The sequence below is a fragment of the Pleurodeles waltl genome, chromosome 1_2 (assembly GCF_031143425.1).
Source record: "Pleurodeles waltl isolate 20211129_DDA chromosome 1_2, aPleWal1.hap1.20221129, whole genome shotgun sequence".
NCBI classification, from domain to species: domain Eukaryota; kingdom Metazoa; phylum Chordata; class Amphibia; order Caudata; family Salamandridae; genus Pleurodeles; species Pleurodeles waltl.
This window is the reverse complement of record NC_090437.1, coordinates 967002865-967029368: the sequence shown is the minus strand read 5'-3', so window position 1 is coordinate 967029368 and position 26504 is coordinate 967002865. Positions and strand designations below refer to the sequence as shown.

Sequence of the window (26504 nt, the reverse complement as noted above, 5' to 3'; positions counted from 1 at the left end):
ATGCTGACATGCTCCCAATTCCTGGTGTCTGCTGGGGGACGGAGTCATGCGGATAGTCGTGGTGTTGCCTGGAGAGGTGCACTGGAAGGAGGCATGGTGAGGTGAGTGAGCCACAACACCGTAGCATAACCATAAGGCCACCACCGCGCTGAGGAGAGCGGGAGCTTGAGTGACCAGATCATCATAGAAGTGTGGGATCCCACTGCCCTACCAAGACATTTGTGCATTTGGAGACCAGGTCACCAACATACCTGAAGGAATACCATGCTAACTTGGGGTGGAAAGGGTACCTCACCCCAAGGAGCATCGTAAGATCTCAGTGACAGCAGTGGAGTACCCCAGTAGTCTGGAGTCCAGTGACAGAGACTGTTGGCAGGTAGCAAAGGGAGCAACACACAGCCGAAATATGAACCACTGCCCATAGTTGCCTAGGTGGCCTACCACGACATGAGAAAGGGGGACCACTGGCAGTCAAAGCTGTTCTTTGACGCAAAGCGGACTCAGTGGGCACACAAGAAAAGATGGATGACCCAGCACAACCACAGATGACTCAGCGTATCTATACAGTAAAACGTGATTACAACACATACAGCACCATCAATAGCAAACTGGACATACTCAAGATGAGAGTTGACAAAATGACTACCACTATGGAAAAGCGTGATAAACATCTCAGCATGGTGGAGTCCCGCCTTTCGACATTTCATTATGACTCAACAAAACACAGCAACCCCCTAGTTGAGATGTCCAAGATCCTGGAAGTAATCCAAGCCAAGAGTGAGGACCTAGAATCTAGGTCCCGCTGAAATAACATATGGCTGGTGGGGCTCTCAGAGTCCACAGACCCTGGTAATGTTGTGGAGTACATAAAAACCCTACTTAAGACATTATTCGGGTTTGAAGCCTTCTCCATGATGTTCTCAGTGGAACAAGCTCACAGGTCACTGGGCCCCCGGCTTCCTCTGGGCACGCACCTGCACTTGATAATCGCCAAACTGTTTATTGTGAGCGCGACATAGTGCCTCAAGTGACATGCAAAAATCAACCGTTGTCCCATGGGGGACAAGCCTTTTCAATATATCCTGACTTCACAAGAGTGGTACAAGAGGCGCGCCGTGAATACCTCCCAGTTTAGTGCAAGCTCCATCAAGCTGGCATACAGTATACCATGTTATACCAGGCCCGCCTGAAAATCACCCACCAAAATAAGCGTCACATAATTCAAACACTGCAGACCGCCAACTCTTCTAATAAACAACTGCGTAGAAAAACCATGGGTGGCCCTCCCAGAGAATGCACGTGTACTGGAAATATATTGAGTGATACAGTTGCTGTTCACACCCTGATGGACTGAAAAGACCAGTATATTTTAATACCAGGGGAAGCAATGCTGTTGGTGGAGTACTGCAACGATGGTAACTCATGGGAAGCGGCTGGGAGGCTGCTCCTCCTATTGACAGTGATAACTGTTATTGTCATCATAGTTACACAGACACTGTGGATGGATGGCCTGTAGGGAGGCTTCTGCTCCAGAAGGTAGGGATCATGGACAATCGCCATACATGGGCCAGAGTCAACACCTGGGCACACCCGAGGCTGGCCTACAAAGTGCGATCCTAGCCTGGCGAACACCCCCCATTCTTGGTGGAGGTATTGTTCTGCTTGCATTCTGTATCTCAAAGGGATAATACCCACACTTTTCTTCGCTGGTTTGCTGAGATAATGGATAATGTTATTAATGACACCCTGTTAGTGTACTTGTAGGGATCACATGGGAGAGGTATCCACTGGCAGGTTGGAGGTTGCTGGTGTTAGTGAGGAGTGGAGTGCTGAATGTTATGTCGAGGTCCACGGTGGTCACTACTGGAATGGATTGTTAGACACGACTCAATCAAAGAAATGGTTCCTCTTCCGCTTGGGTTTTGTTTCACGCAAGCAACTGCATCCGACCCCTACCAATACATTCAGATCTATAGTTTGCCTGAGATTACCCTAGGATGCAGATTGCTAGCACTAGATGACCAGATGCCACACCCTACTATTATTCATGACATGCAATGTGTTCTGATTGAACAACCCTCGCAAGACCAGACAAGCCTTATCCTACTTAGATAGGCACAGGGTCGACGTGGCATTGCTCCAAGTGATCTATTTAAGTGCAAAGACTAGACAAGTGCATTCACCAAATGGAGTCGTTACACTGCACTGGCCTCATGCATCTCCTATTCAAGTGGCACAGCTATCCTGGTGAGGCGGGGGATCCCTTTCTGAATGCTAAACTAGACCAAGGACTCCCAAGGGGGATATAACATATACCAGGCCATGATTCAGGGCAAACACTTAACTATTGTTAACACATATGTCCTCAACACAGATGATGCAGATTTCCTTCAACCGGCTTGGACTGCATGTACACATCTCTCCCCGTGGACAGTACTGTGGCGGGGAGATTTCGGCCTGGTGCTCGACACCTGTTGACCGCTCCAGTGCTACGTGTCGTACTCATCAAGCAGCAGCCACTACCTTGCAGAACATTATGCAACTTGAGGGGCTTGTGGTTTTCTGGCTTCTGCGACATAGCGAGCGGGGAGAGGGTACTCATGTCATGAGGCCTTCTTAGGCCCACATTGGTTCTCCATTTTTTGCTTCGTTTTACATTTTATATTTTACACGTTTTAGGCTGACATCACTTTTAGCAATTACATTTTACACACTTTATGCTTGCACAATATTATTCTGAGAATACGCTGTACGTGCTGCTTGTTTTTAGTAAGCCTTTCGGACAGAGGGTACACCTGCTATACTATCAGAGTGTAGGTAGTGATAAGTAGGAATACATAGAAATAGGTGTCATAGTTTGATTATTTGTTCTTTTCTCCATGTTGGTACTGCTAGTTATAATGCTTTGTTTAATCTGCCTAATAATTGTTGTTCATTCTCTCTATGCAAGAGTACGATTATTTCAGTAAATGTTTGAAAACCTTTATTAGTATCTTTCTTGTGCTTGCCCTGGGCATGCATGAGTAGGCAACGAAATGATGAGATCTGTTTCCACAACTTCCTTGGGAGTCAGAGTGGTCATGTCCGGGATTGCTGAAATCATGTTACCCTGGGAAGGTTAGGGGTTCAGATGAGGCCCTGTGGGCTAGCTAGTAATTGGGCAGACACTTCCTGTGATGTAGATGGACTCAGTCCCTACATCTTGAAGTTATATTGTTCTAATACGCAGTCCTTCCTTTTTGTGGGAACTGTAGAACACTGATATATCCTCAGCACATGGTTCTTGAGCATGCTTAGATTTTTGGTTGGGGATTAGAGATATATTTGCATGGGTGAAAGGGATCGATCATCATTTGCACACATTTTCTGATCATGCCTCAGTCCAGTCTATCATAGAGATACCCAAATCCTAGCACCGTGTATTTACAAGGTGACTTAACCCTGCTTCCTTACTGGGCACGGTGTTTCATGGCAAACTCCGATCTGAGAGCCTTACCTATTTTGAGACAAATGACAAGTCGGTAGAGTCAGCGGGAACAGCCTGGGAAGCCTTAAAGAGTATCTGTGTTGCGTGTGCATAGCCAAGCAACATGTGATCCAAAAGGCGTTGCAGGCTCCCATAGATGTTCAGGAGATAAAGCAGCAGGAGTCCGCTGCATTGCAACCGTGATCTGAGAGTTCACTGGCAAAACTCCAGACAACCCTTGATGTGTTTGTGGCAGTGGTCAGCCAAGAGGTCAAACATCAGCATAAATTGACACAAGCTAGAGTTTATGGGTAGGCAGAGCACCGGAGCAGGATTCTGGCCAGGCTATTGAGGCAGGACCGTGCTTCCCACGAGATCCTCCAAATTGATAGAGCTACTGGGCAATCAGCGCACGAAGCAAAAGATATCATGGACAAATGTGTACAATTTTATTCCCATTTATACACCACCTGCATGGATCCAGACCCCGCAGCATACACTGTATCCTTTGACTGACTGGCCCTCGCATGGATAGAGGGCCCTAAGCGTCACTTTCTTGATGCCCCAATCACACTCGAAGAGATAGCAATGGATTCCCTAGGGATTCTATAAAGCCTACTCACAAATCCTTGTCCTGAAACTGCTGAAAGTATATAATGAGCCATACACTAAGGGGTCTCTCCCTCAACCTTCAGGGAGGCCATGCTCATTGCCTTTCTAAAACCAGGCAAGCCCCCCCTCAGTGCGACTCCTACCGGCTGCTTTCCTTACTGAATGTCGTTGCAAAAATATTAGGCAGTTTTCCTAGACACAAGTAAAGCATTTGATTCATTAGAATGGGGCTTCTTATTCGCTACTTTGGCCTAGGATGGAGTTTCCATACAGCTTTATCAAATGGGTCAAATTATTGCATCAGGACCCATCAGCTCACATCCACTTAAATGGCTTTCTCTCAGGGCCCATTCATATTGCAAGGGACACGTGTCAGGGTTGTCCGTTGTCACCCATACTCTATACCATTGCTTCCGAACCATTGGCGTGTGCCATTAGACAGCTGCACACTGCCAAAGGCTTAGATTTTACTTTAGGAAACCTAATTGTTTTGCTCCATGCAGATGATATTACCCTATATGTTCGTGACCCGGCTCATAACTTGGGTCTATTGATAAGAGAAGTCTCCCTCTACAGAACCATCTCTGGTATCACAATTAACTGGAATAAATCCACGGTATTTCCGCTCATCCCAAACACCCAGCAGACTGCCTTAGAATACCCGCTCTCGTGGTGCTAATCGTCAGGCAAGTACATTGATACTGAGACCTCCGAGAATTACGGATTAGTGTTGGTAAAAATAGAAAACTTCAATAAACGGAAACGTCTGCCCCATCACTAAGAGGGAAATTTTCCTTGATGAAAATGAACAAAATATTGTTCCTGTTCTATAATGTACCCATTGTGCTGAACCAGACCTTCTTTCGAATGTTCAAAACGCTAATGATTCCTCTGTCATCGGCCTGTAAGCAACCCAGAATTTGATGGGAGGATTTAGCTTTGTCATATGAGCAGGGGCCTGGAGGCTCCTGATTCCAAACTATACTATAATTGTCCACAAGCACATTTGGCTCATTACTGGTTGCACCCACCCCCATACATGACACATGTAGCAGTGGAGCAGGACATCACACATTCTAACGCACTTCAGTCATTGCTGGGATGGACTCCCAAGATCAGTCGTACTGACAGTAACATAGGGGCTTGCACTCAGTGGCCATTGGAGAGGATCAGAAGGTGACTGACCCACACCATTTTATACTCTCAGATACAATCCCTGACTCATCCTTTCACACAACTAACGGCAGATGCAGCACTTACCCGGTGGTTACAAACATGGAGGGGACATAGGATGGGAGACACCTACTCAGGTGGGCAGTTCCTAGATCACCCAGGGTCGAGGGGTGACTAGCATTAGTCTCCAATGGACACCTTTGCTTATATTTGGCTGCGAGCGCTGTGTAGAACCCGCTAATCCTCCTTCCTATCAGAGCCCATAGCGTTAAAGCCTTAACCATACTCATCACCCACACATCAATCAGGCATAAAGTTACATCCCTCTGCAACACTCTAAGAGTGGAGGCCCGGTTGACTCGGCCCAAAGTCAGATTGAAATGGGAGGCAGATCTGAGGATGGTACTTACAGATAAGGAATGGACGTACAGTTGCGAGCAGATTGGTAAACTGTTCCCGACGGCCACCTGAGGTCATCCATTTTTAATATGAGCACCAGGTGTTCCGTACCCCTCTGGGCCTGACAAACTATGAAGGGAAGGGTGACCCTTTCTACAATAGATGTATATGCCCGGTGGCAGACTTCCTCCACCTAGTGTGGCACTGTCCCTGCAGTTGTGAGTTTTGGTTGGAGGTGTTGGCCTCATTGATTTAGATACTCAGCTTCCCACTGGCCCCAGACCCCAAGCTGGCCCTGCTGGGCCGCACTGCATCCATGCACGTTTATTAGCTCAATGACAAGTGGCTTATGTGTGAGGTAGAGATATGATCCTCAGTGCCAGGGGACAGTTAAATGCTATGGTGAACTGTAATGCCCAGTTGGAACCACAATTCCAATTCCAGTGGCTAAGTGACCACAATTCTTTAGGGCCCCTTTGCAAGTCTATCTACATATTGCATCTGCCCAGGAGGACTGATACCAGCAGATACTGAGCTTTAGACTGGGAAAGCCTGTTTCTGCCTGGAATGTCATTCACCAGGGGAACTAACATACTAGCTCGGCGCCAGCCACCCACCTGTGTTTGTATTCAATGATGAATGTATAGGCCTTGACAGATGTTTGTTTGAGTTTTGAAGCACTGACCTATTTAATTGTTATGCTGACTTCCATTTTTCTGGAAATCGCTCATAAATAAATATACTTTTTAAAAAACTGTTATAAACTTGCCTGTTTTGCCTTTGTGGGGAATTTCTTTATGCACATAGTTTTACCTAAAAATGTAGACATTGGCTATCAGACTTCACCCATTAGGCTTGGTGGCTAATTGGAGTGGCTTTCTTTCTTAGTATGTTGTTTACCCATGTCTTTCTTTCTGTCTTTCCACATCTCTCTCACCATTTATTTCTCCCCCTCTCCACCTCTTTGTTTCTCATTCCTTGTACCTTTCTTCAACATTATCTGCCCCTCCCTATATTTTCCACCTTCTTTCTCATTCTGTTTTCTCTTTCTCTGTCCCTTCCTCCCTCTCTCCGTGTGGGTTCTGGCAGCCACCCACACTTTAACCTCATGTGCCAAGAATTAAAGGCAGACCATTACTCTTTAATGTAAAATGGGGAAAAATATACCCATCTAGTAACTTTTGCAGTTAGATTTTTTTTTTCTAAAGGTGCATAACATGACCAAAGAAACATTACATATTGGTAAATCATCCTAGCACCAAAACTAGAGAGAAATAAGCAACAATACCCCACCCCACTCACAACAGCCCACAGACACTTGAGCATATAGGTAGTCATTACAGCAATTGGTAACTCTCCCCACCTATAAACATCATAACCAATATTTCTGTTGGTATTCATTTGTTTCTATTCAGCAGCATGGCCCGGTGGGTCAAGTTTCCGTATTTATCTATGGATCCAAGGAGTAATATGCCATCCAGGCCCCCCAGACCTTCCCAGATTTCCGAGGACAGGCTCTATTGGTGTATGTTGCCTTCTCTGCCGTCATAAATCCATCTATCACTCTTCTACACAAGATAGTTGGACATATCTCAGAGCCCCAAAGACAGGGACATCTCTCTTGGCCACCAACAGCCCGAGTCCACAAAATAGGAGCTTAGCACAGGGCAAATCAATGTCCCAGGAGAATAAGTTTGGGATCAAGTGGGATCTGCTCCAATACCACCCCCACTTAATTCCCCCACAATCCTTGTCCAATATCCCTGAAGCACAAGGCATCCCCAGATTGTGTGTAGGAAGGTGCCAATGGTCTGATGACATCTAAGACAGTTCGGGTGCTGTGCCCTTCCCATAGCATGTAAACGTTGTCTATCGTAATAGATCCTATGAAGGATCTTAAATTGGATTAGTCTCAGTCTCGACCTGGTAGCTACTTCTTGTGGGAACATCAATGCTGCCTCCCCATCCACATCCTCCAATTCCCCAAAGTCGGTCTCCCAACAGCTGCGTAGTCTGAGAAGTGTGTCAGGCATATTATTGTTAATAGTCCTATACATCATGGACATCGCTTTTGTGTCTAGTTTCTCCATCAATAATCTACACTCCAGGGGGGTGTAATCAGGTATCCCCTGCCCCACGAGGCCCTCCGCTTTCCATGCGTGCCTCAAACTTGCATAGTGCAGGATCCATGGCTTACTAAGCTAATACTCAGTTTAAAAGGATGCAAAAGGCATGATATTGCCCCCCCTCCATCACATCCCCCTCCTTGGAAATACCAATGCGGTCCCAAGCCTCAAAACCCATCAGTTTACTAATTTCTGGTAACCAACATCCCTTCCAAAGGGTGGTCTCCCTCGTGGGTCGGTGATGCCATCCCGTTACAGTGCTGGAGGACACCTGAGTGGCTGGTAAAAGGTGTCACCACCCCTCTCCCCGTAAAGATAGTGGAGATAAGATTTCCTCTCCCATTTCTGTCTCTCCAGTCGAAAAGAAGATGATCTCCTGGGGCAAACATCCAGTCATTGATGTTAATGAGGTGAGCTGCCCAGTAGTACACCTCCAGGTCTGGGAGAGAGACACCCCCACTATATTTATTGCACTGTAGCATTTTGAGGGCAAATCTAGGGTATTTCCTTTCCCACAGAAAGAGTTGCATGTCTCGTGCCAAGGCTGTAAAGAATCCCAGGCGGATCTAGTAATTTGTATTTTGTAGGCCATATAATAACTTTGGAAGAGGGATCATCTTAAACATGGCTATCTACCCCATCAATGTGAGAGAGATACCTCTCCAGCATTCCAAGTATGTTCGACATTGCACAGTTTGATAACCACATTTTATTAGTTTTCTCAGAGTTTGGCACAACAATTGTACAAAACTACATCAATATGTATCAGGTATATAGACATTATAAATACAACATCATCAACATAGTTACACGCTCAACCCATGGTGTGCCCACCGTCTTCTCCATATCTTATGTTTTCAGGGGCATCGCTGTACCTCGTAGATTGGCCTCTCATGGCAGGCACACTAGTCCAACCCTTTCTCCACCACACCAATGAGGGGGCTGCAACAATCTCCAGTTACAGACGATATCTTGTTTGGCCACCTAGGTGGTTTCCCTGAAAAAGGTCCTCTCCTTTCTCTGGCCCCCAACCTCCTCCAATAGACCCAGTAGGGCTGTCCTGGGACCAGGGTCAACCTGGCGGCTGAGGACCGTGGAGAGGTCACGTCCTATTTCTCCCCATAAGAAGGGCAGTGCCGGACAAGACTAAACAATATGGAAGAAGTCTGTGTCAATTAGGGAGCATCTAGTGCAGCTGGCCTGTGGGGCCTTACCCGCACACTGTAATCTCTGGAGGGTTAGTTATGTCATGTGGAGATAATTAAGCTGAATCATACAAAGGCGTAAGGAGCTTGCCAGTTCTTGAGGGGCCAGACAGGTCTCCAACCATTAATCATCGTCCAGCTCTCCCACCCATGTCTCCCATTTCTGTTGTAGGACCAAGAAACAGTCTGGTGCGTTAACCATCAAGAAGCGGTAGATCCTGGAGATGGCCCCTTTGCCCAGTTTCCCCCAAAGTAGCTTAGCTTGGAGAGGATTGTATCCCGGGATCTGGAAGTCAACAGGGATGTGGACTAGTAGGGCATGACGCAATTGAAGACAGCTGTAGAACTGGTAAAGCTCCTGCATATCTTGGAACCACATCAATACTGTACTGCGTCTAACATCTTCCAGATAGAACTGGTAAAGCTCCTGCATATCTTGGAACCACATCAATACTGTACCGCGTCTAACATCTTCCAGATAGGTAATGCCTATGCTGTCCCAATGGGTAAAGCCTTTGAGGCCCGATACCTGACGCAGCCATGTGCCATCCCACAGTGGTGTCATCTCTGTAAGTTTACGATATCAGTTGATAAAATGCAGGGCTGCCCTCCAGCAAAACAGAGACACCCAGGTGGAGTTGAGTTGGGGTGGCGGGGTCAGTGCGCCATAGAGTAGGCTTAGGATATTTTCTAGACCTAGGAGGTGGATTTCTACATGGTCAATGGGGTCATCCCAACCCCCAGTAAACCAGCCATTTATCATTGTGGTTTCTGCAGCAAAGTAGTACCCCTATAGGTCAGTCATACCAAGGCCTCCCTCGTATATGGATTTCCTAATGGAAAGGCCCCTCGGTGATGACCCCCTGCCCAGAAGAAGGTGGTGATCTTTGATGTCAGTGTCTGAAACTATTTTCGGGGTATTGGGTGAGGGAAGGTTGCAAGGACAAATAAAAAGCATGGTAGGCACATCATCTTAAACAAGGCAACATGCCCCATATAGTTTAGAGGCAAGCAGCCCCTGTTCCTCAGGTCCCTAGTCAATCATTTCATAAGGGGCAGAATATTAGGATTCCAAGCCAGTTCTGGGAGGCGAGAGGTGTATATATATGTAAATATTTGAAGGAGAGATCCCGTACTGGGATTGTGGGTCACCATGAATGTCCACCCTTGTCTCCCTCAACCGGCACCAACAACAACTTGATCATGTTGATCCGCAGGCCAGAGGCTTCACCATGATGGTGAAGGATCTCAAGGTATCTTGGGCCTGAAAATTGTGGATCTCCAAGAAATAATAAAATGTCCATGTAGAGGGCTGTGCGCTGTTCAGAACCTCTCTCCCAAAGCATCCCCTTATTCGGGCGTAACATCTGATGAGGCGCACCAAGGGGTCAATTACTAGGGCAAGTAATATTGGAGACAGGGAACAACCCTGGTGGGTGCCTCTGCAAATTGGGAAGGGTGGGGAAAGGACTTCGTTCACTCAGACCGGAGCTATAGGGCCATTGGTAAATAAGCTGATGAGTTTGTGTCTAGGTCCTGGGGGGAACGATCCATGTTTCCACACTTCAGTGTAAAGTGGCAGTAGGTGGGGGAACAGTTGGGTCCGGTAACGTTTAGGGAATTTGATTGTGAATCCGTCCGGGCCAGGAGTCCTACCTGGGTTGAGATCTGATATGGCCTCCTTTTCTCCTCATTCGTGATCAGCTGGTCAAGTTCATAGGCCAAAGACTGGGGGACTGAGGGCAGGGGGATCTCCTCTAGATGTGGGGTTATGATCTCTTGTGGAAGCTCAGGGGTTGCCGCATATAATTCCTGGTAGTAAGCTGCTAAGACCTGGACAACCTCGGGTGTGCGTTCAGAGATCTCCGTGAGCATCATGAGTAGCCGGTACAATCCTGGTCGAAGCATTGTCTGTTAGTTGCCAGACAATATAAGAGCTTGTTAGATTTATCCATATGTTCATAGACCAACTGGATCGATGCTCTCCAGCGCTTCATGACATCACTGCCTGACTTCCTCCACAGAGATTTGTTTCAGTGTGGCCAGTTCCAGTTGGCGGTCAACGTCACCGGAGGACCGCCTGTGTGCCTGCCACTTCATTGAAAGGATCTAGACTTCTCGATCTGTTACCTATGCCAATTGGCATGTCTCCTTCCATCTAATGTATCACTTGATCAGACCCCTCAGGGTGGGTTTATTGGATGCCCATAGGGTTCTAGCAAAGGGTGCAGTGTTGCAATTAAAGAAGAGTTTGAGTTCCTCTTCTATCAAGTTGGCTCAGGCTTGGTTTACAAGTTGCCAGGCGTTTATGTGCTACTTAGGTCGTAGGGTCCCTTCATGGAGTCCTATTTCTAAGAGGAGGGGGTGCATGCTGAGAGATTCCTCGATGTAGGATCTGTAGATCAGTAGAAGGATCTACTTCAGTGAGTAGTGTTTCAGTAGAAGGAGCCAAATCTGATAGATTCTGGATCTCGTTCTGTGCGCTGCAGACATGTGGGTGTACATTGTTTTGAGAGGTTCCATGATCTCCAAGCATCACGTAGGCCCCTAGAGTCGGCCCACTATGTGAGTTGGGAGGAGCGCACACATCAACCCGGTCAGGAGGTTCAGAAATATCCAGTTTGTGGTATGGGACCATGTTAAAGTCATCCCCTCATCAGGGTAATCTCTGGGGGAAGGCCCACCACAAGATCTTGAAGTGCTTGCAATGTCCAGTGCAGCATCTGTTGGGGCTGATATGAAGTTGTAGTGTCTAGCCTCCAGACGGCCCTCTATTCCTACATTTCTCCCCTGTGGTTTGACGTGAGAGGAGGATATTGCCACTGGGAAGGCCTTGTGCAGTAGGATTGTGACCCCTTACGATCCTCTGGAGAAGACAGTGTGGAAGATTTAGTCATAACCCAGCCAGCCAATGAAAGAACAGTGTGAGCCTATAAGTTGGGTTTCTTGGAGCATGACCATGTCTGGGTGAAAACTTTTTATATAGCGCAATACTACCAATCTCTTAATACTATCAATGAGACCGTTTACATCCCAGGAAAGGACCCTAACCTTCGGGGCGGTGCTAGAAATGGGTTGATCAGCCCCTCCCCCAAGAGAAGCCTCACGGTCCTCAAGGGGGTAGACTCAGTGGAGCCATAATGTACACTGTTTGGTTGATTGCACGCAGTAAATGAAGTTCGTGGTAGGTGCCTAGAAAAAATAAGTCAGAACAACAAAACAAGTTAGAACAATAACCCCAACTGCCCCCACACCATACTTCCAACCCTGAAGCATCTGTTACCCACGCTCGAACATAAAAAAACCTATAGGGGGTCTCTGAATCCATCCAAGACTCCTAGTTACCAATTCAAGGCCTGTGACGCTTGACAGCAATTTCTGAGTATCTTGGTGTAACAACATAAGAAACCCTCCACATCTACCACACCTAAACCCCCTCCTGCTCGGAGCAGACCACAAGCAATTATAGTTATTAGGGAATCTCACAGTGTCTGCAGCAAAGGTTGTCTGTCAATGACCGGATCAGTTCTGCACCTCACAGCAAGTCAGGGTTCATGTGAGTGTCACAGGTTCATCATCCTGAGTCTGGAAGAGAGTAGGGGTGTCAGAGAGCAACGCCTCTGGGCCCAGAGCGCCCACTGTGTTCCCAGCACAGGGTGGGCTTGGTGATCCTTGCTCCCTGCTGAGGTCCAGTCTTCCCCTCCTTGAGTGAGTTTGGTTTTCCATGGTAATTTAGGGGAGGGGGCCCAGAGGGGACACAACCTCCGCAACCCCACCTCCTCCCCAGTTACGGTGGTCAGGGGCACCCATTGGTCCGTTGCCCATTCCCAAGCTTGTTCTGGAGGGCCAAAGAAATAAGTGGACGAGTTAAAGATTACTGTCAGGCCAGGAGGAGAAGCGTACAACACCAATGAGGGGGAGGTGGGGACAGCATATGATAAAAAACTATCTCCAACCAGACCCAAAAATGACCCAAAAAAAGGCATATTTTACACATATTGCAAGGCGCTGTAGGAAAGTACCCTCCTTTTGGCCTGGTTACCCCCACATTTTGCCTGATGTCAGTATGTTTTGACTGTGTTCACTGCGAGCCTGCTAACCAAGATCCCAGTGGCTATGCTCTCTCCCTCTAAATTTGGTTGCTTGGGACTTCACACAACCCTAGTATATGGTACCTAGGTACCCAGGGCAATGGGGCACCAGGGGTACCTCATGGGCTGCAGCAAGTATTGTGCCACCCATGGGAGCCCATGTAAAATGTGTCTGCAGGCCTGCCATTGCAGCATGCATGAAAAGGTGCATGCACCCTTTCACTTCAGGTCACTGCATCAGGTCACTGTAAGTTACCCCGATGGTAGGCCCTCCTAGCCCAGAGGGCAGGGTGCAAGTACCTGTGTGTGAGGGCACCCCTGCATGAGCAGAGGTGCCCCTGTGAACTCCAGCTCCATTTTACTGGACTTCGTAAGTGCAGGGAGGCCATTTTACCCCTGCACTGGACACAGGTCACTCACTACCTGTGTCCAGCTACCCTGTGTCCAGCTACATAATGGTAACTCTGAACCTGGGCATGTTTGGTATGAAACATGTCGGAATCATACCCCAATACTGTTGCCAGTATTGGTTGTATGATTCCATGCACTCTGGGGGCTCCTTAGAGGACCCCCAGCTTTGCTCCTACCAGCCTTCTGGGGTTTTCCGGGCAGCCCACGCTGCTGCCACCCCTCAGACAGGGTTCTGCGCTCCTGCTGCTTGACCAGCTCAAGCAGAGTAAGTCAGAACAGAGGATTTCCTGTGGGAGAGGAAGGATACACCCTCTCCCTTGGAAATAAGTGTTACATGGCTTGTGAAGGGTAGCCTTTCCAAGCCACCGGTATGGTTTGAAGGGCAAATTTGGTGCCCTCCTTGCATAAACCAGTTTGCACCAGCCCAGGGACCCTTTTTCCCTGCACTGGTGCAAAACTGGACAATGGAAAGGGGAGTCACCACACCCTTGTCCATCACCACCCCAGGGGTGGTGCCCAGAGCTCCTCCAGGTGGCCACTTGATTCTCCCGTCTTGAAACCAAGGTGGGCAGAAGCTTCTGGGAGCATCTGAGTGGCCAGTACAGGCAGGTGACAGCCCCCTCCTGATAGGTGGTCACCATGCTAGGTGACCAATCCCCCTTCCTGGGCTATTCAGGGTCTCCCTCTTGGGTGGGTCCTCAGATTCGACGTGCAAGATTCCAGCAGGACTCCTCTGCATCGTTTACTTCACCTGCTGGCCACTGGAACTGCAACTGGACCATCCAGGAACCAACAATCTGCAACTACAGCGACTACTCTGCTCTGCAACATTGTTTTTCCAGCTCCTTCCAGCAACTGCAACATTTCCTCGGCTGTGCATCCTCTGAGGGTGACGGGTTTTCATTCTGCACAAGAAGCAAGAAGGAATCTCCCTTGGAGTGAAGGAGTCACTCCCCTGCATCCACAGGCACCAACTGCAACAATGACCGGCTGTGTGGATCTCTTCTCCTCCAGAGCTGTGTGGATCCTGCATCACAGGTGGTGTTCTGGAGTGGTCCCCTTGGTCCTCTCTGCCAGCTGTCCAACTTGGTAGACAGTAAGCCCTTGCCTTTCCCCCGCTGCACTGCGTCTCTTGCCGCTACCAAGGCTTGTTGGCATCTCCTCCAAGGGATCTTCAGGGTCCATGTAGCTCCAACCCCTAGCACTCTTCCCTGCGACACACAGTCCTCTGCGTGCTGCTCCTGCGGAGTGGGACTCCTTTCTAGGTGTGCTGCATAGGCCTCACCCTGACTCCTGTGCTTGCTGCCTGTGGGTCACCTGTGGGGGCTGTCTCCTCTTCCTGCAACTCTCCTCACTGCTGAGGGTCACCCAGGACTCCCCTCCATCAGTTGTGCCCCCTGGACCTTGCTGGTCCCCAGCCGCCCTGCATCTCTTTATCCATGACTCTTGCCTTTGCCAAGGCTTGTTGGTGGTTTGTTGGTGGTTTTTCCACACCACTGACCGACTGCAACTCTCCTTCCGATGGCGGACTTCAACTTCAATTGCTGCCCATCTTTGTCCACCGTCAACCTGGTTCTGCATCCACAGACAGGTGGGTAGTGGCTCCTGCCACCACCGGACACTCCAACGCAAACTGGACTTGGTCCCCTTCCTTTACAGGTTTTCCTCTACCAGGATCCACCTTTGGTTTCTTGCAGTCTTGTCTGGGTCTTGTAAAATCCTCTTCTGAAGATCTTTTGGTGGGTTTGGGGAGAACCAGATACTTACCTCTTTTCTCCTGGTCGCTTTGGGACACTCTGGTAATTACCCCCTTTTAGTATATGGTATGGTTTTCCACTTGGGCCTTCAGTACTTGCTATTGTTTTTACTGTTTTCTGATGCCTTTTATGCTAATCACCGACTTCTAATGTGTACACAATAGTGTGTTTACTTACCCCCAGTTGGGGTATTGCCTAACCAGTATTTTAGCATTTGTGTTACTACAATAAAGTACCTTTATTTTTGTAACACTGTGTGGTTCTTTCATGTGTGTAAGTGCTGTGTGACTGTAGTGGTATTGCATAAGCTTTGCATCTCTTCTAGATAAGTCTTGGCTGCTCATCCACAGCTACCTCTAGAGAGCCCTGGCTTCCTAGACACTGCCTACACGTCACTAATAAGGGATACCTGGACCTGGTATAAAGTGATAACACCATAGGTGCTCACCAGGCCAGCTTCCTACATTGGTGGTGAAGCGGTGGGATAAGCACTTGCAATTGCCTTACCATTCTGTCACTAGATACTTTCCACAGGGAAGACCATTGCTAGCTATAGACACACACTGCACCTAGTTGTCAGGGTTCTAGTCTCCTAAGTTTGGGTAAGCTAGAGGTCCAGCATAGCCCTTGCTCCAAACTTCTTTATGATCCTAGTGTTAGAGTAGTTGGGGACACCTACAGCACTCTAGCTAGACATCATGTATTCAGTAGAGAACACCTCTAAGGCCCTGGATTCTTAGTATGAGAGTCTAACTTTTAAAGAGTTAAGGGAGATGTGTGCCTCTAGGAAACTGAAGACTGGGAGGAATCCCAACAAGAGTCTGCTTCTTGGCCCACTTCTCCAGGCTGACCCGGACAATGATGGCAGCCAAGAGGAGGAAGAAGCAGAATCTGACTCCCCCAGTGCTAGAGAGTGTAGATTTAGACACTGAGGAGGGTCAAGAAGTACCTAGGGAGGATCAAGAAGAACATGGGACACACCACAGCCCTGTTAGGAGCACAACAGGTAGTGGGAAGAGGGGTAATTCCATTCCAGTAGGCCCACCTTTATCCCTAGAGGGCTGGTACAAAGGGTTCCCAAGAGAAGAGATGGATCCTCCTTTGTCAGTTCCCATGTCTCCTCAGTATCTGAGGGGACCCACTGCTCCACTTCAGGGGAAGATCCCCTAGACGGGGACCTCAGGCAACTGAGGCTGGAGGAGGCCAGGCTGAGGCTGCAGCAGCAACAGCTGGCCCTAGACAGGGAGGCCTTGGCAGTAGAGAGGGAAAGACAGGGTATGGGGTTAGCAGCCCATGGTGGCAGCAATTTTAGCTTCAGGGACACCAGAGTCAGGGAGGACTCCTATGATTCCAGGAACCTAAGCAAAATAGTCCCACCTTGCAAGGTGGAAGATGACAAATACAAATGGTTCACTGCTTTGGAGAGGGTCTGTAAAGTCCAAAAGGTCCCCCAAAGACAGTGGGCAGCAATATTGTGGCTGTCCTTCTCTGACAAAGACAGAGACAAGCTTCTCACTGTCAGAGAGGAAGATGTGGACAATTATGCACCTTTAACAAGTGCGCTACTGGATGGTTTTGGTTTGACCACTGAACAATATAGACTAAAGCTCAGCTAAACCAAAAAGGAGTCCTCCCAAGATTGGGTAGATTTTGTGGATTGTTCTGTGAAGGCCCTGGAAGGCTGGTTACGTGGGAACAAAGTTAGTGACCACCAGGGCTTGTACAATCTCATCCTGAGAGAGCACATTTTGAATAACTGTATTTCTGATCTGCTACATCAGTACCTGGTGGACTCTGATCTGACCTCTCCCCAAGAATTGGGAAAGAAGGCAGACAAGTGAGTCCGCACCAGGGTGAGTAGGAAGACTCGCACAGGGGGAGACCACAAAATAGAAGTAAGCAAGTAAGCATCAGGATAAGAGTGGGGACAAAGATAAATCAAGAGTTTTCATCAGGCCCACAAAACTCCTCTGGGGATGGGACTAAATCCTCTTCCTCTTCCTCTAACTTTCAAAAGCCTTGGTGCTATATTTGTAAAAACACAGGCCATTGGCCAGGAGACAGCTCCTGTCCTAAGAAAAGCACCAATCCCACCACCAATACTACCACCACTCCTACTCCTAGTGCCCCTAGCAATAGCAGCAGTGGTGGCAATAATAAAGGTATTTACCAGTCTAGAAGTGTAGCTGGGCTCACCTTTCGGATTGTAGTGGGTTATTGGCTAGTGAGAGAGACCACTGAGGCTATGTTGGTCTCTGATGGGGGCATTGACTTTGCCACCCTGGCTGCCTGTCCCTTTGTTATGGGTAAGTACAGGAAGCATCCCCTAATCAATGTTGTTGAGGCTAAGGCCTCCATGGACACAGATGCCAGTGTCACTATGGTGACTAAAAAACTGGTGTCTCCTGAACAACGCCCACTTAGTCACACGTACCAAGTGACTGATGCTCACAGTAACACTGTGCCACCCCATGGCAATTATTTACTTTAGGTGGGGGGGGGGTTACTGGCCCTAAAAAGGTTGTAGTGTCCTTTGATCTACCTGTAGAATGTCTGCTTGGTAATGACTTGGAGACTTCAGCTTGGGCTGAAGTAGAATTTAAGGCCCATGCAGCAATGTATCTCCTGTTTCTTTTGTACTTAAAGGAAAGAATGAATGGACAGAACCTTTTAGCAGTTAAGGCCCAATGGCCCAACTTCACAGCTGTGAGTACAAACTGCAGGTTCCAAGTCCGGATGGCAGTGGGGATGACTTTGCCTTCCATCTTTCCGAAGTCAATAAAACATTTTAGACCTGTTTTAAGTAATACTCGCTGAAGCTCCAAGAGAAATTTGTATCGTGTGAGCCATTCAAACTCTTACATCTGTCAAAATTATTCAGTGCATTGTTCTAAAAAATGTAGCTATGATTTTTTTTTGGCCTCGTAGCATTTTGTCAAGTTTACTATGAACACCACTCAGTGCCAGAAGAAACCTCTCCGAACCGTCAGGTGCTTTGATTTTACAAAATAGGTATTGTTGCAAATTAGTGGTGAGCCATTTGAGTCCTCTCGGTGCAGTGCAACATGCTTTGTTTTCTTGAGACCAGTCTTATCTTTCTGCCTTTAAGCCTTTTGCCTGCTTTGCTCTTGAATTATTTTCCTTTTGCCACTATACAGTTCAAGGTCATTTGATGAAAATAATAATAATATTATGTCATAGCTCAGTGTACATTGACATCTACAGCATTTGTTTACAAAACAGCTAAGAAGGCGGAGGGGAGAGAGAGAAGTTGTTAGCTAATTAAAAAGAGGTATTTTCAGACAAAGTGAAAATATATATTTTCTCATCAATAAGAAGGGCATATTTGACAGGTGACTGTTGAGATATAAGTACTCAAAGCATTAATCTTCAGAGAGCGTCTGCGACCTTATTCATTAAGCCACAAGTGACTACTGTGTTGGACCAAAACATTTCTATGACACAACTAATAATACTTTTTATTTATCACCTAATTCCATACTTCTGTAGTTTCTAAGATCTGGAAATAATGGATGTTACTGGACATAAATATTATATACCAGTGAGTGAATTATGACAAGGTGTCAGATACAGCGCAGTGTTCTAAAATAGTAGAAGTGCAGTACAGGCCTGGGCTTGAGACAATCACCAGGCCTCCAGGGACATGCTATGTGAGTGTGGATCCTGTAGGATCCATGATAAGAAGGCGACTGCTATTCTGCGGTGCTGTGCATAATGGGAAAAGCATCACCTTTAAACAGGCATGTCTCCTCCGCTAGTGAGCATGTATATTTGTTGACTCACAAAACACAGTTGCTGGGCTGGAAAGAGCAGGCACAGGCTCCAAGTCTGCCTGAGAGTGCCCTGGCTGGGCGCTCCTAACCAATTCTGACGCTGCTCTGAGCAGTGTCAGGATTGTCAGCGCAGGGCAGGCGGCGGTGAAGATGAAGGTAAGTTTTTTTTTTGTTTAAAAAAAATAATAATTTCACTCTTACCCCCCCCCCCCCCCCCCTCCCCGCACATGCCACCCCGCCCCGTTATCACCGCAAGGCGCTTCTGCCTCTAAAGAAATCTGACAAACTACTGTGTGTCTTTAAAATAATGCCACACATTGATTGGTTGTGTCCTTTAGTCATCCCACCCCTGTGCTAACCCTGTGCCCGTGGGAAGAGGCCAGTCTGGCCAGAATCAATCCAAGCTTTGCTCATTCTTTTTATACTTAAAGCTGCATGACAGCATACAAGGATTGGTTGTGACAGGTGAACTTAGTGCTCCAAAGGAAACCAGGGCTTTGTTCCCCCTGGCTCACTAACAGAGCAAGGGTTTGAAGGTTGAAGTGCACATGTCGGACTGGCCACAGACCGAGACCTCAAGACCCTTAGGGGTGATTTACTGCGCTATATAAATGTATGATTGATTGATTTGCTGCGCTATATAAATGTATGATTGATTGAGACCTGTCCAACCCAACATACACTCTGGACCTCAGCCAACGCTGCCATTGCCAATGGACAGTACTGGGCCCACCCTGCCTTATTTTACCACCCACACCGACAAAAAAACTGAGCTTTTAGGGCCCTGTCCTTTGGACACTGGCGGAAACTATTAAATTATGCGCTTGTGGCTCCTGATTGAAATATTTATTCCTAGGTGACTACATAGCTTCCGCCTTTAGTCATAGCTTCCAACTTTGGTTAGTATTATTTCAGTTCAGTATGGAATCACAGTTCTTAGCCTGTGGAATGTGCAACTTGAAGAATTTCTTTGTGTGTAGTACAATGCTGACAGCCTGTCACGTCTGTTTAATTTGTAGGTGGGGAGCTGTCAGCCTTCCTGGTTCTAATGCTGCTTTGGCTGCACAGTCTTAGGAGGCTGGCAGAGTGCATCCTTGTCAGCGTGTTCTCCGACGGAGTCATTCACCTGCTGCAGTACTGCTTTGGACTTCTGTATTATATTCTCCTGGGCATAACTGTGCTGTGCCAAGTGCCATTTCATGGAAAAAGTGGTGAGTCTGTCATTATCAGTGTCAGCAAATCTCAATTTTTCTTCAAGCGAATTAGGCAGAAAGAAGGAGTAAACATTATGTCTAAAAATGGAAGTATGAATAAAAATGGAAGTAACACTGTTAAACTATATAGTGGTCTTGATTGCGAGTTGTATGGTACTGTTTGGTGGTGTACAAACTTAGTATAGGTAATAAAGGTTACTGTGTAGTAACACCATTCCAGTAGTGTGAAATTAGAATTAAACGCCTCAGAACGTGGAATAGTTGTGCAAACACGAAATTACTATGGTGTGTTCCACGCAGTGTTAACTTTTCTGAGGAGTTTAATGCAACCAGTTACCACCTGCTGTAAGCAGGTGGTAAATGTGTGCAGGGGTTTCTGTTTTGGACAGGGTTGGCGGGAGGGAGTTAGGGAAGGGGAAGATTAGTTGTGGTAGTAGGGAGCATTGGCAGAGAAAAAAGTTGGAATGAGTGGGTGGCAAGGCTTTGGCTGATTTTGCAGCTAGTCTCATGCAGTTTTCCTGGCTGGAGTTACCAGTTAATAAAACTGGGTCCGGTGCTCTTACCCTTGGGATGACCTGGTGCGGAAACACTAGGCTCGTTGTGATCAGGCAAAGCGATATCCCACCCAGGGAAACTGCTTCACCTCACTGAAACACAGGCCCAGGCATAAAAGTAATTCAAACGCTGTTCTCACTTGACCATAAGGGTAGAGAATTTGCTCAAAGTTTGCTCAACCATCTGTAATCACTTAGTAGTAATACCAAAAGTTGTTCAAGGATCCCGCTTTGTGTTGTTTTTGTGTTTTTCTTTGTTTTTGTTTTTTGTTTTTGACAGCAACAAGTGTAGAAAGCTGGCTATCTATGTATTGTTCCAAGTGTAAGGGTACACTATGCAGATAGTCCTTGCAACCCTTATTGGCTAACAGGGGTAAAAGTGACAATCCCAAAAGCTCTTTTTTGGGGTAGTGTGTGCAAGAAGTTAGCCTTATCAGAGGGTAGTGCTAAGCAATTGTTGAAGACAGAGGGCCTGATTTGGAGTTTGGCAGAGAGGGTTACTCCATCACAAACGTGACAGATATCCCGTCTGTCCTATGATGATTCCATAATATCCTATGGAAATCGTAATACGCCAGACGGGATATCCGTCACGTTTGTGACTGAGTAACCCATCTGCCAAATTCTGAATCAGGCCCAGAGTCAATAAATGAGACACACACCCAAGAAGGAACTCAAGACCAATTGTTTAGAAAAATAGTTACTTTGTTTATATTACGTTTAAGTACCAGAGTACTCTCAAGAAGTTAAGTAATGTTGCAGTTTTGTAATGGTTTAGCAAGTGAATAACACTTTTACTCAAATGCGCTTTTATGCGGTAAAGGTTGCAAAGTACTTTTACTGCATAAGGGTCCTTGCAATCAGTTTTCAGGGATCCACTGTAGGTAGAAGGGTGCTAGGGGTGTGAAGCCACAAACAAGACCAACAGTTCAGTTTTACCTGCCGTGGGGCGACTGGGTGCAGTGGTGCGAGTCGAGGTTCCTGCGCACCGCACACTTGTCGATAAGGGGGCCACTGAGAAGGAGAATGCAAGGGGGAACTTCAAGATAAGTCTAGGACCTCTCAATGGGGGTCTTGGTCAGTGGGGGTCCTGGGAGCAAGAGAACACCATTGGATGTCGTGGACCTGGATCCATGAGCTCGGGTGCACCAGATCTTTGTAGTTGGTGCTCGTGTGTCAAGGCACATACAGTTCTCAGAGGCACCTGCAAGAAGAGGGACAAAACAGGACAGCTGGATTACTCTGGAAGGTGTCATCCGCAGTGCTGACGTCCCTCGACAGCAGGTCTTCGGATATGCTGTTGGGGTCTGGTTTGTACCTCAACAAGCCTTGGTTGTTGCAAGGGTCCAGTTCCCCAGGTATTGGTGCAGCTCGGCTCAGGTTAGTCTTGATGTCTTCTCACTTGGAGGGGAGACGAGACTGATCCGTGGGAGCACAGCAACCACCTCCTGGATAACTGCTGAGTCAGAGGACCCAATGGTCATCAGAACGGTGGACCGGAAGTTGCAGTTGGTACCTGCAGGGAAGTGGCTTCTCCACTCCAAGAGAGATGCTGACAGGCTGGCGAAGTGCTGGAGAACCTCTGAGGCTTTTGGAGTCCCCACAGCTGCAGGACAAGTCGCAGTGTCACGATTTTCAGAACTAGAGCAGGTAGGTAGACAGGGTTTCATCTCAAAAGTCCACCACTCATCCAAAGTTCTCGTTCCTTCGGCTCTTCTTTGTCCTCTACTTTTTTAGTTTGGACTAATCTGTTCTTCCGGTGTCGGAGGGGCAACTAAATACTCCCTTAAGGGGTGTTTAGGGGAGTGTAGAGTAGTAGCCAATGGGCTACTTACCCTTGGGGTGACTACACCCCCTATTTGATCACTTCCTATGGGGAGTGGGCACAACCCTGTCTCAGAAAGCTCAGCTCCAACAAAAACAAGATGGTGGAACCCTTCCTCGAGTGTCCACTTCGGGTATCCCACTATAGGGGTGTGGCTAACCCAAAGGTGGTACACGCCTACTCACTAACTAATTTTCCTGCCTGTCTTGGTGCAATGAGGCCTCAGGGCAGGGGGTGGGAGCTCGTATGTGTGGGGAAGCCAGGGTCACACACCAACGGTGGCAGGGCCTTTTGAAGTTCCTGGCCTTGGTATGCATATTCAGTAGCCGTCCTGCTGGAGCAGGTGATAACACCTTCCTTTGGAGCAGGCTCTGTTTCTGGCCTCAGAGTTCGGGCTGTCACCTCCATGGGGTCAGAAACCTGTCTGTGGTGGCAGGCTGTTCGAAACCAGTCAGCAAACACAGTAAGAGACTAGTGATGTTCAGCAGGCACCTCTTAGGTATCACCGACTGTACCCCGCTGTCAATTGCAAAGCTCACGCTTTACAAATTAAACGCAAGTGGGGTAAAAGGCCAAGTGCTTTTTGCAGTCAGGTGAGAGTATGATCGACAGCATAGAGTTGGAGCTTGAACTGCTGTGAAGATGATCACTGAATATGTGGGTGAGGAGACATGGCAGACTACAATGCACATGTTTCTTGGCACTTAAAAGGAGATCTGGTAACAAGATGTATTGGAAACTGCAGAAGACCCAGTTGTGGAAATTGGAATCACTAGACCGCTAACCAACCTGTGTACTCCCTTATGGGTTAAGGAGGACTGTAGGAAGCTGGCCTGGTGTGTGGTGGGTACCTAAGGTACTTACACCTTAAACCAGGTCCAGGTATCACCTACTAGTGTAGTGTAGGCAGTGTCTAGAAGCCAGGCTCTCTAGAGGTAGCTGTGGATGAGAAGCCAAGGCTTATCTAGGAGACTTGCAGTGCTCATGCAATACGACTGTAGTCACACAGCACTCACACACATGAAACAAAACACTCAGTGTCACAAAAATAAAGGTACTTTATTTTCGTGACACAATTACCAAAACGTACTAAAGAGGCAACCCTCCAATAGGAAGTGGCATACTAGGAATGTACACTAGTAATCAGTAATAGGCATAAAAAGTGATAGAAAACAGTGCAGATGCAAATAGACCATAGTGACCCTAGGTGAAGCCCAAACAATATACTAAAAACATGGAATGCAAATGCAGGACCCCCATCTAGGTAAGTGGAGTGTGTAGAAGGGCGCTGGGGGAACTAGGAAACCCCAAAGGTAAGTACCACAGTGCCCCCCAGCGACCAGGAAGAAAGGAGTAAGTTACTGGATTTTCCCCAAACCACCCAAAAGGAATAAAAAGAAGATATTACAACACCCAGACAAGACTGCAAGAAACCAGTGGTGCATTCCTGAAGAGGAAGACCTTTGGAAGAAGGGGACCGTGCCCAGAAGTCACAAAAGAGTCCAGTGGGAACAGGAGTCACTACCCACCCAACTGTAGTTGCAGGAGTTGGTCGACACTAGGACGAAGACAGTCAGGAATGCAGCCCTGGATCAGGTGAACAGTTCCTGGAGGATGCAGTCGATGTCTTAAGCCGGATGGATGATTGCAGTCGGTCAGTGGTTTGGAAAAGCCACCAACAAGCCTTGGCAAAGGCAGAAGTCGCGGTGGAGCAAAAGTGGAGCTGCTGGGAACCAGCAAGGTCCAGGAGGACCCAACCCACGGGGGAAGTCCTAGGGGGCCCTCAGGAAGGCAGAGTGTCCACAGAAGAGGAGGCAGCCCCCACAGGAGACCCACTAGAACAGGAACCAGGAGTTGCAGATGTGCCCACGCAGCACAATTGGAGAAGGGTCCCATGCTGCAGGAGAAGCACGCAGAGGGCTGTGCGTCACCAGAAGGAGTGCTGGGAGCTGGGGCTATACGGAGCCTGAGGATCCCTTGAAGGAGATGCCAACAAGCCTTGGTAGCTTCAAGAGACGCAGTGCATGGGGGTACTGTCCTGCATGGGAAGACAAGGGCTTACCTTCACCAAAGTTGGACAGCTGGCAGAGAGGACCAAGAGGACTACTGCGGACCACCACCCTTGATGAAGGATCCACCCAGCTCAGGATGAGAGGAGATCCACGCAGCCAGTCGTTGTTGCAGTTGGTGCCTGCGGATGCAGGGGAGTGACTCCTTCACTCCATGGGAGATTCCGTCTTCATTCTCACACAGACTGAAGACTTCCCGCCCTCAGAGGAAGTACAGCTGGAGAAATGTTGCATAAGCTTTAAGGAGCTGTGGAATCAATGTTTCAAGCAGAGCCTTCATCATGGATGCAGATTGTTGATCCCTGGAGGGTCCAGTCACGGTTCCAGTGGCTAGAATTCGAAATAGAGGTTGCAGAGGAGTCCTGCTGAAATCTTGCAAGCCAAATCTGAGGACCCACCCAAGAGAGAGACCCTAAATAGCCATGAAAGGGGAATTGGTCACCTAACCAGGTGACCACCTATCAGGAAGGGGTTCTGACGTCACCTGCCTGACCTGGCCACTTAGATGCTCCCAGAGGTCCATATCAACCTTGGATTCAAGATGGCAGAACCCAGGAACTCTCTGGAAGAGCTCTGGGCACCACCCATGGGGGGGGGACTCTGTTGTTCCCTGCCTTCAAGGCCAAGGTACATACCTCCCCACTTTCTGTGAGAAACAGTGCAGAGTAAACTTGCTAGGGACCCCAAAGGAGAGGTTTCTCTTGGATTTCCGTGGTCCAATTCTGTCTGGAGCTACCTGGATAAAGGGTACCCCAGACTCCTCCAAAAGGCACAATCACCTTGCAAAGGACTGCCAAGCTATTATTTTGTTTATTCATCTCTACATTAGAGGTGGGGGTGCATAATTTCACCCAGACAGTCCCCTAGGCCTATATTGGCGACCCTGCATGTAAAAGAGGAGGGGGTTACCAAGCACAAGTGCAACTGTGCTTGCCATCCCATGCTCCTCACGGTGATAAGCGCAGATTGTGAGGAGAACAGGGAGCAGTTCCCCGCTGTTAGAAATGGGGTCTCTAGTTGGCAGTCGGTTTACACCTTGTCCAAGTAGGGACCCTCACTCTAGTCAGGGCAAGGGAGGTACCCAGCTTAGATAATCCCTGCTCACCCCCTTGGTAGCTTGACACGAGCATCAGGCTTATCTCAGACGCAATGTGTAAAGCATCTGCACATCACACACAGCAATAGAATGATAACACCTCAAAAGAACACATCACGAGTTTTAGAAAAATAGCCAATCTGTGTAAAACAAGACCAAAACGAGAAAAATCCAACATACAGTAATAAAGATATGAATTTTGCAAGCATTAACTTAAAAATACAGTTTCTTGAAGTCGATAGCTCCGTTTTGAGCTATCATGGCATCATGAACAACACATCCAACAGTTAAGACCGGCCGCGGCATCGTGGGCCAGCTACAGTGTCGGGTAGACCCACAAACAGTACCTTGAAAATGTAGGGCGTTGTGATCCTCGCAACGAGATCCGGAGTGCAGCGTTGCAGCCGTCTGTTCGGGAGGTCGGTACGGGGATCATCGGGCCCTTGAAGTCACATACATTGCAGATCGAACTCCGGGCTGATGACGAAGTCTGAAGCGCCGGCGTGGATAACGTCGGGGCTGCGGTACGAAGCGGGGCTGTGGGCTGTGCGGTGCCCACAAGTCACAGTGCAGGCAGCGGCTCAGTGACGGCGTCCAGCAGTGGCGGTGAAACTAGGGCTGCGGTGTGAAGCGGGGCAGTGTGGCGTGCGGTGTCTCCAGGTCACGGTGCAGGCAGCAGCGTTGTCATTACTGAAGTGCTGTCATTGGTAGG

General features: G+C 48.0%; 1 protein-coding gene across 1 annotated transcript in view; it reads left to right on the top strand.

Annotated features, from left to right (window-relative positions):
- SRD5A3 (steroid 5 alpha-reductase 3) overlaps window positions 1–26504 on the top strand; it is a 111023-nt gene that overhangs the window by 62979 nt on the left and 21540 nt on the right. Inside the window, exon 3 of the mRNA XM_069201123.1 lies at window positions 20054–20245. Coding sequence (XP_069057224.1) covers window positions 20054–20245 — 192 coding nt within the window. The remainder of the gene's footprint in view (window positions 1–20053; window positions 20246–26504) is intronic.